General features: G+C 34.6%; 2 protein-coding genes across 10 annotated transcripts in view; both read left to right on the top strand.

The window, feature by feature from the left end:
- Positions 1 to 5,737, top strand: part of LOC122629993 — an 18,923-nt gene extending 13,186 nt beyond the window's left edge. For 6 of the 9 annotated variants that reach the window (XM_043813968.1, XM_043813967.1, XM_043813971.1 and 3 more), the window contains 6 exons: positions 354 to 1,762; positions 1,833 to 2,008; positions 2,641 to 2,667; positions 3,193 to 3,426; positions 3,520 to 3,777; positions 3,908 to 5,737. In XM_043813968.1, coding sequence (XP_043669903.1) covers positions 354 to 1,762; positions 1,833 to 2,008; positions 2,641 to 2,667; positions 3,193 to 3,426; positions 3,520 to 3,777; positions 3,908 to 4,103 — 2,300 coding nt within the window. In that variant the 3' untranslated portion in view covers positions 4,104 to 5,737. Of the gene's footprint in view, positions 1 to 233; positions 289 to 353; positions 1,763 to 1,832; positions 2,009 to 2,640; positions 2,668 to 3,192; positions 3,427 to 3,496; positions 3,778 to 3,907 lie in introns of those variants that run through there. The other 3 variants (XM_043813973.1, XM_043813970.1, XM_043813975.1) reach the window with 3 other exon arrangements.
- Positions 5,738 to 7,775: 2,038 nt separating this feature from the next.
- LOC122629997 (ubiquitin-conjugating enzyme E2 Q2) lies at positions 7,776 to 12,359 on the top strand. Its single transcript, XM_043813990.1, has 6 exons — positions 7,776 to 8,399; positions 10,412 to 10,759; positions 10,892 to 11,051; positions 11,155 to 11,306; positions 11,447 to 11,744; positions 11,968 to 12,359. The coding sequence occupies exons 1-6, from the start codon at positions 8,238 to 8,240 to the stop codon at positions 11,997 to 11,999; spliced, it is 1,152 nt and encodes a 383-aa protein (XP_043669925.1). The 5' UTR covers positions 7,776 to 8,237; the 3' UTR covers positions 12,000 to 12,359.
- Positions 12,360 to 12,500: the final 141 nt, after the last annotated feature.

Raw genomic sequence — 12,500 nt, 5'->3', positions numbered from 1 at the left:
GAATGTAAGGTTGGGTTGTATTATCGATCGGACTATGCGAAACAAATGACGATTATAAGGAAGGAGGATCTTATTTATTTATTTATGTATGTATGTATGTATGTATGTATGTATGTATGTATGTATGTATTTATGTATGTATGTATGTATGTATGTATTTATTTATTTATTTATGTATTTATGTATTTATTTATTTACTTATCCTATCTAATACGCATATAAATCACATACAGCACATGAGGAACATTTTTCACCATGTTTGATTTAACGATTCGAGTATGAGCAAGCGTGCGTATGTTGCTTGATTCTTTAAAGATGAGAACGAATGACTGACGTTTCCTTTTCTTTCATAGGTTTCGATAAAGTTGTCGTTAAACAAGAACGCCCAGATGAAGCGGAGATCCGAGAATTGGCTGCCAAAATGGTGGAAGCGAACAAGGCGAAAATGGTCTCGGCGGCGGCGGCGGCAGGAGGAGGAGGAGGGGGTGGAGGTGGAGGTGGAGGAGGATCAGCACAGCAAAGAGGAGCCGCCAGTCAGTGTTTATCTTCGTCGCAGGCTAATCTTCCTGGAATCCTTGGATATTTAAACAAGCGTCCGGCCGATTCGACTGTGGCGAAAACAACAGGATCGACGGCGACGGGAGAGGGTAAAACTCCATTGGACGACGAAAGTCAAAGGGGTAGATTCGGATGGACGAGTTTCGATGAGTGTCACATACCTTACATATTCCGTGCCGGTGAAAAATATTGCGCGGTACGAATCCTAGAGTCTAAGCTGTTGAACAAGTACCTGAGTTACCTGCACTCGGATATCTATAGCTGTACGTGCATAAGAAGTTACTATATTACGGATGCCGAGAGTAAGCTTTTCAACGAGATTAATATCAAGCATTGCGATAATCAATTTGGAAGGGATCAGTTTACGTGCAAGGATCTCGTAGTGAGGTTATCCGACGCTAAAGAATTCTATACGTTTTTGGATGTGTGTTATACAAAGTTAACGGCTGGCGCGAATCCGAACGTAACGAGCAGGCACAAGGCCGACAAGTGTGGTTTCATACGGATAAATAAGGAATCTGTGGTACCTTATACGGTGAAGGACGGTCTCCAATACGTACCCCTATTTTATTTCGAGGGCGAAACGGAGAATTTGAAGTTGAAGGCGGAGAAACTCGAAGGTTGGGACCTTTCGTATTTGAAGTTTTGTTGCAAGGTACAGGGTATAAGAAACGAACTCTTCGCAAGTGAGACATGCTCCGTGATCAGTTTGAGTGATATTAAAAGTTACTTTCCCCCTGATACGGGGTTCGAAGATTATTGGCCGAACAAAGTGATGGACTCTCAGTTGTTAGTGAGTAGCAAGGGTGGTGGGGGCGGTGGTGGATGGACCAGACAACCGCCCACGCCACCGGTGTCGAAGACAACATCCGTACAAAATAATACGAGTAAGGCGAGCCTTAATACGCGTACGGGCCCTTTACAGACGATATTACCACGTGGATCTAGTGCGACGAGTGCCGCTCAAACGCAGCGAGTTAGTCAGTCGAGGCAAACCGCTGCTACGACGCATCCCGCTCATTCCTCGCCATCCTCGCTTCCATCTGGAAGATCGAGTATCCCTTCTCAACCAATGTTGAACGTCGTACAGGGTGTTGTCAATGGCTGGTCAGGACTCGTTGGTGGACAGCCGACTTTCCAAACCGCCCTAGTCTCTCAGGCTAATTCTCTCATACGTACGCCACCTCCGTTGAACATGCACAATGTAAGTAATCTTTGAATTTTGGACTAACCTTCTCTTTCCAATGGTTAATCCATTGAAATGTCTGCGGTAGATATCTGCGTCAAGCAAAACCTATACTACTCATCAGTCAAGAAGTAGAGGGGGTGGTGGCGGAGCAACGGCTCAGTACCCTGGAGTTTATCCAGTTACTACTATGCAAGCCGTTGCTCAGGCCCAACCACCCCCTCTTGTCAGAGCAACGGCGCACACCAGTCAACCTAATCTTGGGTGAGTTAAAAGTATAAGATGTTCCGTTTCAATGATCGTACACATATATATCGTCGATAAAGTTCTTCACTCTTTCTTATAGTTTACACTTTGTCTTCGTTGCACTTTCCTCGAGTGATCTCTGCTTGCTTTTTGTTTTCAAGTATTTTAAACGGTCGATTTCTGATGGATGGTATAACGTATATAATTCGCATAGGTGATATAAGATGAATTGTTCCAAATCTTTTTGTACCAAAAATGTTTCCATTCATTAAATAATAATGTTTTTGGACATATATGTGTGTAAAATGTTACATATTTTGTAGAAAGATATAAAACAGATTATTTTGTGTTGTACATAAAGTTGCTTAAAATTTTTTATAAAATAAATAATGTAACGATATATTAGATTCTTAGTTTTGTTAAGAACATATTTTTTTTTCTTAATTCATTTTTTTGTTTTTGATAAAGATATCAGTGGAAATATATTGGCTTTTCAATTTTTTCTTTTCCAAGCACTGATTATCAATTATTTCTCTTTCGATGTTTTAAATATTCTTCTACATAATAGATGTAATCATTATTTATTATGTAGATCACTGCACTGAAGCTTTTTGCATTTGTACATACAATGTATAATTTTTTTTGTATAGTTATCCAACCTATGGGAAGGATGACTGGTGAGTCTTTGTTAAATGTACTATAGTTTTACTACCACTACGGAAAGAGTAAGACAGCATGCACAAAATTAACACGAATAGAAATTATTTGATCTATGCAAACGTGCAGTTATGTTGTAATCAACGGCTTAATGAGAGCTAAATACGCTTCTATATTGCAAAAGTACGTCATTTTGTCTGATATTTTCATAACTGATTTATGCCTAAATCAAATAATCACAAGTATAAAAAATTTCAGTTAATATTTTAGTTACTAATTCATAAATAACATTTATATATATATATATATATACGTATCCATTAAAATGATGTAAAAATAACAATTTCATTTTTATTTTTGAGAGATAATAAAACAAATTAAAATGTAGTCTATCATCAAATTTATTCATTCGAAATTTCTTCAAATTTGAACAAATCTTTTCTCTGCTTCAAATAATTTTCATTTTCTACAAATTTTACTTCATTCCTATCATAATTGAAATTACATAATACATACTACTTATCATAAAAGGGCTAATATTTCAGGGTAACTACGACATATACAACACCTTCCTTGGGTGTTCCTGACGCGGTCACAGCCAGAACGTATCCACAAATGATTGGTTTGAGTGAACAGGTACAAGCCCTTATGCCTGCTCCTACGACAGCATCGACGTTATTAGCACGTCAGCAAAGGCATACACCACCTGTACACAATACATCCCATACAAAATATCCACCACCTTTAATACCAGTGAATGGAAGTAATAATAGTTCCAGGTACGCTTTATATACATGTTATTGTATCTTGATAATGTCACTCTGATAAATTATTTTTTATTATTAACAGGATATAATTCACTCTATTTATAGGGATTCAAGAGGAAGAAAAGCTTTGATAAATATATCAGAAACACCTCTATCGAGTTGCCAAGCGCAACCATATCAAGTCCAAAAGGCATTGATAGAAGACAAAATGGTACCTTGTATCAACTTTAAACCATATATCTACTCTGAATTGTTGATGACACTCCCAGACTTTGTGTCTAATTATTTTCCTGCCTGTGACATTAACAGTTGTAGACAAGTTCTTACGGATGTCTTAAACATAGATTTATACCAAGGGAATAGGTGAGTTTCTCGCAGCGATATACAACCTGCATAATAAATAAATAAACAAATAAAAAAAAAATAAATATAAATATATATATATATATATATACACATGAACTGAAAATGGAAATTACTTTTACTTATGCAGACTGCAAATGAAAATGTTGATGGAAGCAGGAAAATGCTCTTCTTTAAACGAAGAATTGCCACTAATTCAAGTAGGAAATATTATGAAGTACATGCCTCAGTTTAAGTACATGTTTAACAGAGACGATATGGTGATGCCTGCACCAGCACATTCTTCTGAAGATCACCAACCGAAAAAACGACAACGTACTAGCTAGGACTGGCTACAGCCTTACTGGCCTACTTACGATTACTATCACCCGGCATTTTAAATAAGCCGATAAAACACATTGACTGAGACGTTATTACGATGCACGATCATAAGATCTACAAATCTCAAAGTCAAAAAATACATACTTGGCATTATTGCTTTGAGCAATATGATCACCTGAATTTCGTGTTTGAGTACAAGAGATCTGTGACATATAGTCTGAGAGAGCCATTTCTTTCTCCAAAGCATATCTTTATACTAATGAGAAACATAATGCTTGTAAATAAAGTCATACAACAAACAAAATTGGAGATGCGCGCGGTTGATATTATTATATTGTGTTCTATGTGATGTTTTGTTAAAAGTTGCTCCTAGCAACGTTCGTTTCGGTTATCTCAAAAATTTCGTACTATTAAATCGTACTATAATAATTTCTGTACTGTAAAAAGGAAAAAAAAAAAAATGATATATGACAAGCATCTCTTTTAACTTGTCCGAGATGATATTTTCTGTAAATAAAACCTGTCCACATTCTCTCTTTAAACGTGTCCTTGGAGAAAGAATGCGCTAAAATATATCTGAGATGATATAAATAAGCTGTTGAGGTCGTTCTCAAAGGATGCACCATATTCGATATCGAAGTAGATATCAAAATGCCTATTGCATATTGGAGCGAATATATATATATATATGTATATATATATGTATATCTATATGTATATATATACACACACATATATATATATATTTAAAAAAAGGAAAATATACATTGGCATTTGTACATTTGAAAGGTGGAGGTAATGCTTCTTCAAGTTCCTAGTTGTTACTAATGTGTATCCTGATAAATAGCTGCATTAGTGGTTTTTGAATCCTTTGATTCATATTTTGGCATAAAAAAATTAACAGAGAACAACCTATTTTGAAAGTTACAATTTTTAATTGGTAATATTTCAGATGTGTGCGTACTCTAAAAATGTCAAATTATAAGAGATTTTTTTTTTTTTTTTTAATCAGTTATCAAATGCCTATATTTATTAAAAACAGAACGATTGATCGATCATATGAAACCAGTGAAAAAAATCTTTGAGAAGAAACGACGTTCAACTTTCTTCTATTTTAATGCACCGTACACAGGATTGCAGTACATAGGTTTTAATAAAGTATTCAACATTTATGAAATGTTCTTTATAATAAATAAAAAAGAAAAAAAATAAATGAAAAAAAAAAAGAACAAAAAACGAGTAAAAACAACAACAGCGGCGGTGGCAGCAATAGCAGCAGCAGCAACGACAGCAGCGACGGCAGCAGCAGCAGCAGCAGCAAGAACAACAGCAGCAGCAGCTTAGGATACATTAGGTCTTTACAATATGATAACAATCAATGGACTATATGTCATCATAATGTAAAATTCGTATGTAAGATAATTAACGTTAATTTAACCATTCCAAGAAGAAGAAGAGAAAGAAGAAGAAGAAGAAAAAGAAGAAGAAGAAGAAGAAGAAGAAGAAGAAGAAGAAGAATATGAAGATCATAGAATAATATAATTCTTTCAAAATTTTTTTCTTTATTTACAACATTTCTTAATGTTATAAAGCGAACAAATGTTATGTATATTACAGAAAGAAGATACAACATATATATTGCATTCGTTGTAAATGTTTCTTTTTCGTCTTTTTTTCTTTCTTTTTTTTTTTTTTTTCTTTTTTTGTTTGTTCTATAAAATTTATATTTAATAGTTTCGTCCCATAGCCGTTTTGTTATATTTAAAGAATCTCATAATTTATAAAATTATTCTGTATATATATATATATAAAAAGAAGACAAACAAAAAAGAAAAATAAGAAATGTCTGTATTTATTTTTAAATACTAGAAAAATCAACAGAAAATACGCTAAAGAATGGAAATATATATAAAAAGAAAAAGAAAAAGAAAGAAAGAAAGAAAGAAAGAAAGAAAGAAAGAAAGAAAGAAAGAAAGAAAGAAAGAATCTTGTTTTCCAGTGATAAAATTAATAATTTAAAAATCAAGAGCGTGCACATAGTCTTCCGTTTCGACTGTCAGTGCTTTAACAGTACAAAAAGTTAACGCAAATTGTAATTTAAAGTCATTGAAGAAGTATTAACATAACAAAATAATAGGATAATAGTGATATTATTCTATATTTATTATAAAACAAAAAACAATAATAATAACAATAATGTTTTGTTTCGTTAATGTTTATTTAATTTTTTAGTTTACAATCAAGAGGCTTTACATTTACGTTGAATAATCAGTGAATAAATTAATTTTTTATTGATCGCAAATCTTGAGGATACGTATTTCTTAAAAAGATGTACACACACGCATACACACACACACACACACACACACACATATATATATATACGTATATATATGTATATATATACATCTATATACATATATACATATATCATATCATATATATATATATACACCCACGCATACACACACAAGAGGAAATAAAATTATAGTAACGAATCCATGCAATTAAGGATTTTTGATATAAAGAAAAAAATTGCTCAGGCATCCTGTTACGGTGGAAACAGTATATTTTATTTATAAATTATATTTAGTCTATATATATATATATAAATTTTGACAGACAGGTCCGATTGCCATTTGAAAAGACTAATACAATGGACTGGTGCCTCCTCCTTCTATTTTAATAACGACCTTCGATAATACATATGAAAAATTTGTACAAAAAAATTATTTTATGAAGTTGTCCAGTTCTATCGTATGAAACTGTTTTATTTTTATAATAATAATAATAATAATAATAATTATTATTATTATTATTGATTGTTTTTTTTTTTTTTTTTTTTTTTTTTTTTTTTTTTTTTTTTTTTTTTTTTTTTTTTTTATATGAATGTCCACATATTATTTTGTTTAAATCAACAATGAGAGAAGAATTTTTGTTTGCAAAAGAGATGATAATCAAGTTCAGCTAATGTCGTTTTACATAAATAATGAAAAAAAAAAAAGAGAAAAAAAAAAGATATGTATGTTCACAGTGAGATTATGTCACGTAAGAGAGGAATACGTGACACATTGAGAAAGAACTATGGCACCACCTGGATATATTTATGGCAATTTAAAAGTCTTATCCCAAGATATGGAAACAAATGATTTAAATGATTTCATTATAATTTCTAAAGAGGGCTTATGTGCGAAGTATTTTGAAAAGTACTTAAAAAAAAGATAGAACAAAGAAAAGAAGAAAAAAAGAAAAAGAAAAGCAAAAGAATATTCTCTGTGCTCGACGTCGAAAAACAAATTAGTAAAGAAAGAAAATGACAAGGATTTACGAGCCCAGTCCAAAAACTAGAATTTAATTATTTGTAGCACATTAGACTAGTGCATTTATTTGTTAATATCTGTTAAAAAATAATATGTGTATTATACTTTAATATAACTATCGCCTCTCTCTCTCTCTCTCTCTCTTTCTCTCTCTCTCTCTTTCTCTCTCTCTCTCTCTCTCTCGTTGTAAATATAGTTTATAAGATTTAGAAATACTAGGCATTTCAAATAAATTCATGATACAATCGATAAAGCTCTCATCAATTTCCGTAAAAAAAAAAAAAAAAAAAAAAAAAAAAGAAAGAAAAAAGAAAAAAAAGAACAATCTCAATAATGATTTTAGAATTTGTTGAAAAAAGAACAAAAAAAAAAAAGGAGATATCTTTTAGCATTAGGATATACTACCGATGAGATTTAATTCGATGAAGAAGTAAAGATACATAATAAACAAAAAGATACATATTTATTCGATACATATCCTATTTACATAAACTCCCATAGTACCCCTATGAAAAAGAAAGATTATACAAATGATTAAACTTAATATACTTCCGGTTATCCTAGAAAATGAATTTGAACGATTGGCGCGACGGAAGGACGTGAATGCGCTTGCGCAAAAGCGCAATGGTGTCCAACGGTGGCGCCAGCTGACAGCGGAGGAAAACGGAATCGCACGAGACCGGCCGAAGTTCTCAGTCGCGGTCGCCATTTTGTCGGGTAGTCATCGGGTTCGTCGTGTTTCTCTCGGCTGCTGTGTTTTTGGTGGACGTAACCGCCGAAAAATTTGGGGCACAGCAGACTCGGCCGTTTTCACCCCAAATGGCTTGCTTGAACACGTTAAAGCAGGAGATAAAAACCCTCGAGTCCGTCTTCCCAAAGAGCCATGAGAGATTTCAAATAATGTCTGCGAGCGTGGACGAGCTCAGCTGCAGGTTCGTCGGTAAAAATGGGAAGAAATACGAAATACACGCCAATATAACAGTAAGTGCGTCAAAGTGTATTTATCTATTGTGACAAACGATTATGAATTCGATTATTTAATTTTACATAAGCCTTGATATTTTTCCGTCGGAGAAGCGCGCCTTCATTTCCGTCGTTGTTTCTTTCCTTCTCTCTCGCTCTCTTTCTCTCTCTCTCTGTGTCTCTCTCTGTCTATCTTTCATCTCTGTCTCTCTTTATACCGCCCTCCTTCTCTTCTGTCTGTCTGTCTACCTACCTCTCTCGTTCCCTTTCGCTCTTTCTCTCTCTGTCTCTCTCTCTCTCTCTCTTCCTTTACTCTCGTCTCACTCTCCCTTTTTCTCATACTCGCCGATTCTTCCTCTCTTTCTCTCTCTCTCTCTCTCTCTCGTTCTCTGTCTCAACCGATAAGGACAAAGAAACAACAACATTCTCATCGTGTTGTTATTTGGGACTTTTGACAAGAAGAATCTCGTTCGACTCTTCGATCTTTCTCTCTCTCTCTCTCCCTCTCTCTTTCTCTCTTTCGTAGAGCTCGAGTCACACGCTTTTACATTTAGCCCATATCGCCGTCCTTTCGCCGTACCACACTCGTAAGATTTTGACGTTGCTTCGATCGATCTTCCCTCCCTCTCTTTTTCCCTTCCTCCCTCCCTTCTTTCTCTCTCTCTTCCTCGATTTGTTCGATGGTTAGATTTTTGTCGAGGAATTAACGCGTCGCGCGCGTCTGGAGGTCAATGCGTGGTGTGTACTCGATAGAGGGTAAGGCCCTCACAACGGAACTACTACCTACCTCTCCTTTTATTATTTTTTATTCGTTATGATCAAACGGTGTGTACATGTCATTCGTCATTACGATTATTTCAATAGTAAAACGTCATCATCTTCGTCGTCGTTGTCGTCGTAGTCTTTTTCGTCTTCGTTATCATCGTTATCGTCGTCGTTATCATCGTTATGCTTATCCAATCATCTTTTCGTACGTTTCAAACAAACACGATTAATCGGATATATTTATATACATTGTACGTGTTTATTTCGTCTATTACGTCGTTATTCTTTTATTTTATTTTCATTTCTTTTGCTTTCCTTGTATTTCGCGGGTATCATTAGATACGTTACGCGATCGGTCGTTCCCGTCGTCATCGTCGCATCGTCGTAACTTGTAATTCGTGTATTATCGTAAGCATGTCATCTTTGTCCCGCAATAAGCCGAGTGAAACGAGCTTTTTGTTCGTTCGTTCGTTCGTTCGTTGGTTCGTTGGTTCGTTGGTTCGTTCCTTCGTTCCTCTTAAAAATAAGGTCTTCTCTTTTCTTTCTTCTTACCTTGCAGTTTTACGCAGTACGATTTTGTATGTGTGTGTGTGTGTGTGTTTGTGTTTTTTCCGGTACACAAGTGTTGTTCACCGAATTATTCGAATTGGTATTTTGATAATATCCGATCGTAAAAGAATTTTCATTTAATTTAACTTAATCGTTTCGATATGAACATATGTATGATGTGTAAGTAGTGTTGTTTGGTTTTGATATGATTCGTGAGATTTCTTTTTGATTGGGTTAAGTAAGTACATGTGGACGAAAAAGAAGACATCGTTGGAGCGAACGAAATCCGGGGTTTCGCGTCGATATTGGATATATATATATATGTATATATATCATAGATATATATACATATGTATTTGTTTTGTCGAAATAGCACATCGATCGTTTCGACGTTATGCTTTTCCAATAATTACCGTGGTATCCATCTATAGAGTGTATAAAGCTCGTGAAAAGTTTGTGTTTCTTGATAAATATCATTTTGTATTTGCTTCGTTACGAGTGAATGTAATCTTTTATTTAGACGTCTCTAAATTTAATTCAGACGCGAATAAGTAAGAATTTTTGTATTTTTTGTAATTTAGCTTCTTCTTTTTTCCTTCGTTTTTTAAAGAAAACGACATTTGGTTTTCAAGTAGGAATACTCGTGTGTTTATACTTTTAAGATACGTCTTTCATTCTTTCGATGTCGTAAAAGTACACGTCATTTATTTTCTTAGGAAACGTATCCCTCCACACCACCAGTATGGTTCGCAGAATCCGAAGAGACCAGTGTCACCAATGCAGTACAGATTTTAAGCAACACCACTGGTCGCGACAACCATGTAATCAATCAAGTTGGAATCCTCCTTAAAGAATTATGTCGGCTTCATTCTTTACCAGAACCACCAGACGTGGAACGACTAAGAACAGCATTGGACCCATTAAGATTAGGTGGAGCTAATGAAGCTATGGCGCAAAGAATGGAAGCTGAAGATACTGAAGATATTGACGAAGATGAAGAAAGCGAAGCGGAAGAAGATCTTCATTTAGATATGGATGAAGGTGACGCGAATTCAAAGACCAAGGTAAGTAGATTCCTTTTATTACTTTATTCTCTTTACTTACGTAATAAATTTCTATGCCTGTTATAAACATTGTAGAAGTAAGCATGTTATTTATGATTTTTACGGATTGCTATGTATTTTATCCGTACAAAGGGGGAAGAAATGGATTTAGAGCACCTTGCGACGCTAGAAAGGTTGAGACAGAATCAGAGACAAGATTACTTAAAGGGATCTGTTTGTGGAAGCGTACAAGCAACAGACAGGCTAATGAAAGAACTGAGAGACATTTACCGAAGTGACAGCTTTAAGAAAGGTATTATGTGGTTAATGCATCATGGATAATTGTCTGTATCGCCAGTCTCAGAGAAGTTAATATCTTTGAAAAACTTCATCTGTATCGTATAAATTTATTTCAGGAATGTACAGCATAGAATTAGTAAATGACAGTTTATACGAATGGAACATTAGGTTGATGTGTGTTGATCCTGATTCGCCTCTCCATAGCGATCTCATTCTTCTTAAAGAAAAGGAAGGCAAAGACAGTATTCTTCTTAACATGCTTTTTAAGGTATATAAAGCTGTGCGTTGAAAAATGTAATAAAAAGTGAGAGCAAACGATCTGTTCTCTTTGTAAACCAATGAGGATAACTTGTTTTTGATAAAATATTCTATTGTCTTTTTTTTTTTTTTCATTTTGATTTATTGTAGGAAACTTATCCATTCGAACCACCGTTTGTAAGAGTCGTACATCCCATCATATCGGGTGGATACGTCCTCGTAGGTGGTGCTATTTGTATGGAACTTCTTACGAAACAGGGCTGGAGTTCGGCGTATACGGTAGAAGCGGTAATAATGCAAATTTCTGCGACGCTGGTAAAAGGAAAAGCACGCATACAGTTTCAAGGCTCAGGTGGTGCTGGTAAAGTGTGCGGTGGACAAGGGCAATACAGTTTGGCTCGCGCGCAACAATCGTTTAAATCGCTCGTACAAATACATGAAAAGAATGGTGAGAGAATTTAATATTAATATTTGTGTATGCGTATGTATATATATATATATATATATATGATGTATATATGTATATATATATACACACACACATATATATATATAAAGTGGTTGGCTCCTTTGATAACACCAACACAAGATTTAAGGAATAATTCTTTGTCAGAAAATGTAACCGTCATTTTTGCCTTTTAAAAAGAGTATCTCTAAAACTATCTTTCCAGGTTGGTTTACTCCACCGAAGGAGGATGGCTAATGAATAAATATTATTGAGGAGCAAAATATGACGCGTGCTTACAGCTGAGACTTTAATTCGGTGTGTGCCCAACAAATAATTGTTACGATAATGATTTGATACACAAACACATTACCTAGGTAACTTAAGATACTGAATTAATCTAACGCATAATTCCTTTGATGGCTGAGAAAAGGCTGCCGCGCAAACGGTGACATGTTTGGTTTTGTATGCATAGATTTTTCAGTAATTAGGCATTTAGAGATCGTATATGATCGCTTTGACGAATGTGATTTATACGATCTTTTATCTCTCATTTGGAATTTATAATCATTCTTTAAAAATGCCAATTGATCTTCGAAAGAAACGAGATAATCCTTAGTTTTCGTTGATAATTCTATACCATACCATACCATACCATACCATACCATACCATACCATACCATACCATACTATACCATACTATATCGTACCGTACCGTACCGTACCGTACCGTACCGTACCGTACCGTACCGTACCGTA

This window comes from Vespula pensylvanica, chromosome 6, assembly GCF_014466175.1.
Source record: "Vespula pensylvanica isolate Volc-1 chromosome 6, ASM1446617v1, whole genome shotgun sequence".
Lineage (NCBI taxonomy): Eukaryota > Metazoa > Arthropoda > Insecta > Hymenoptera > Vespidae > Vespula > Vespula pensylvanica.
This window is presented reverse-complemented; position numbering and strand designations above follow the sequence as displayed.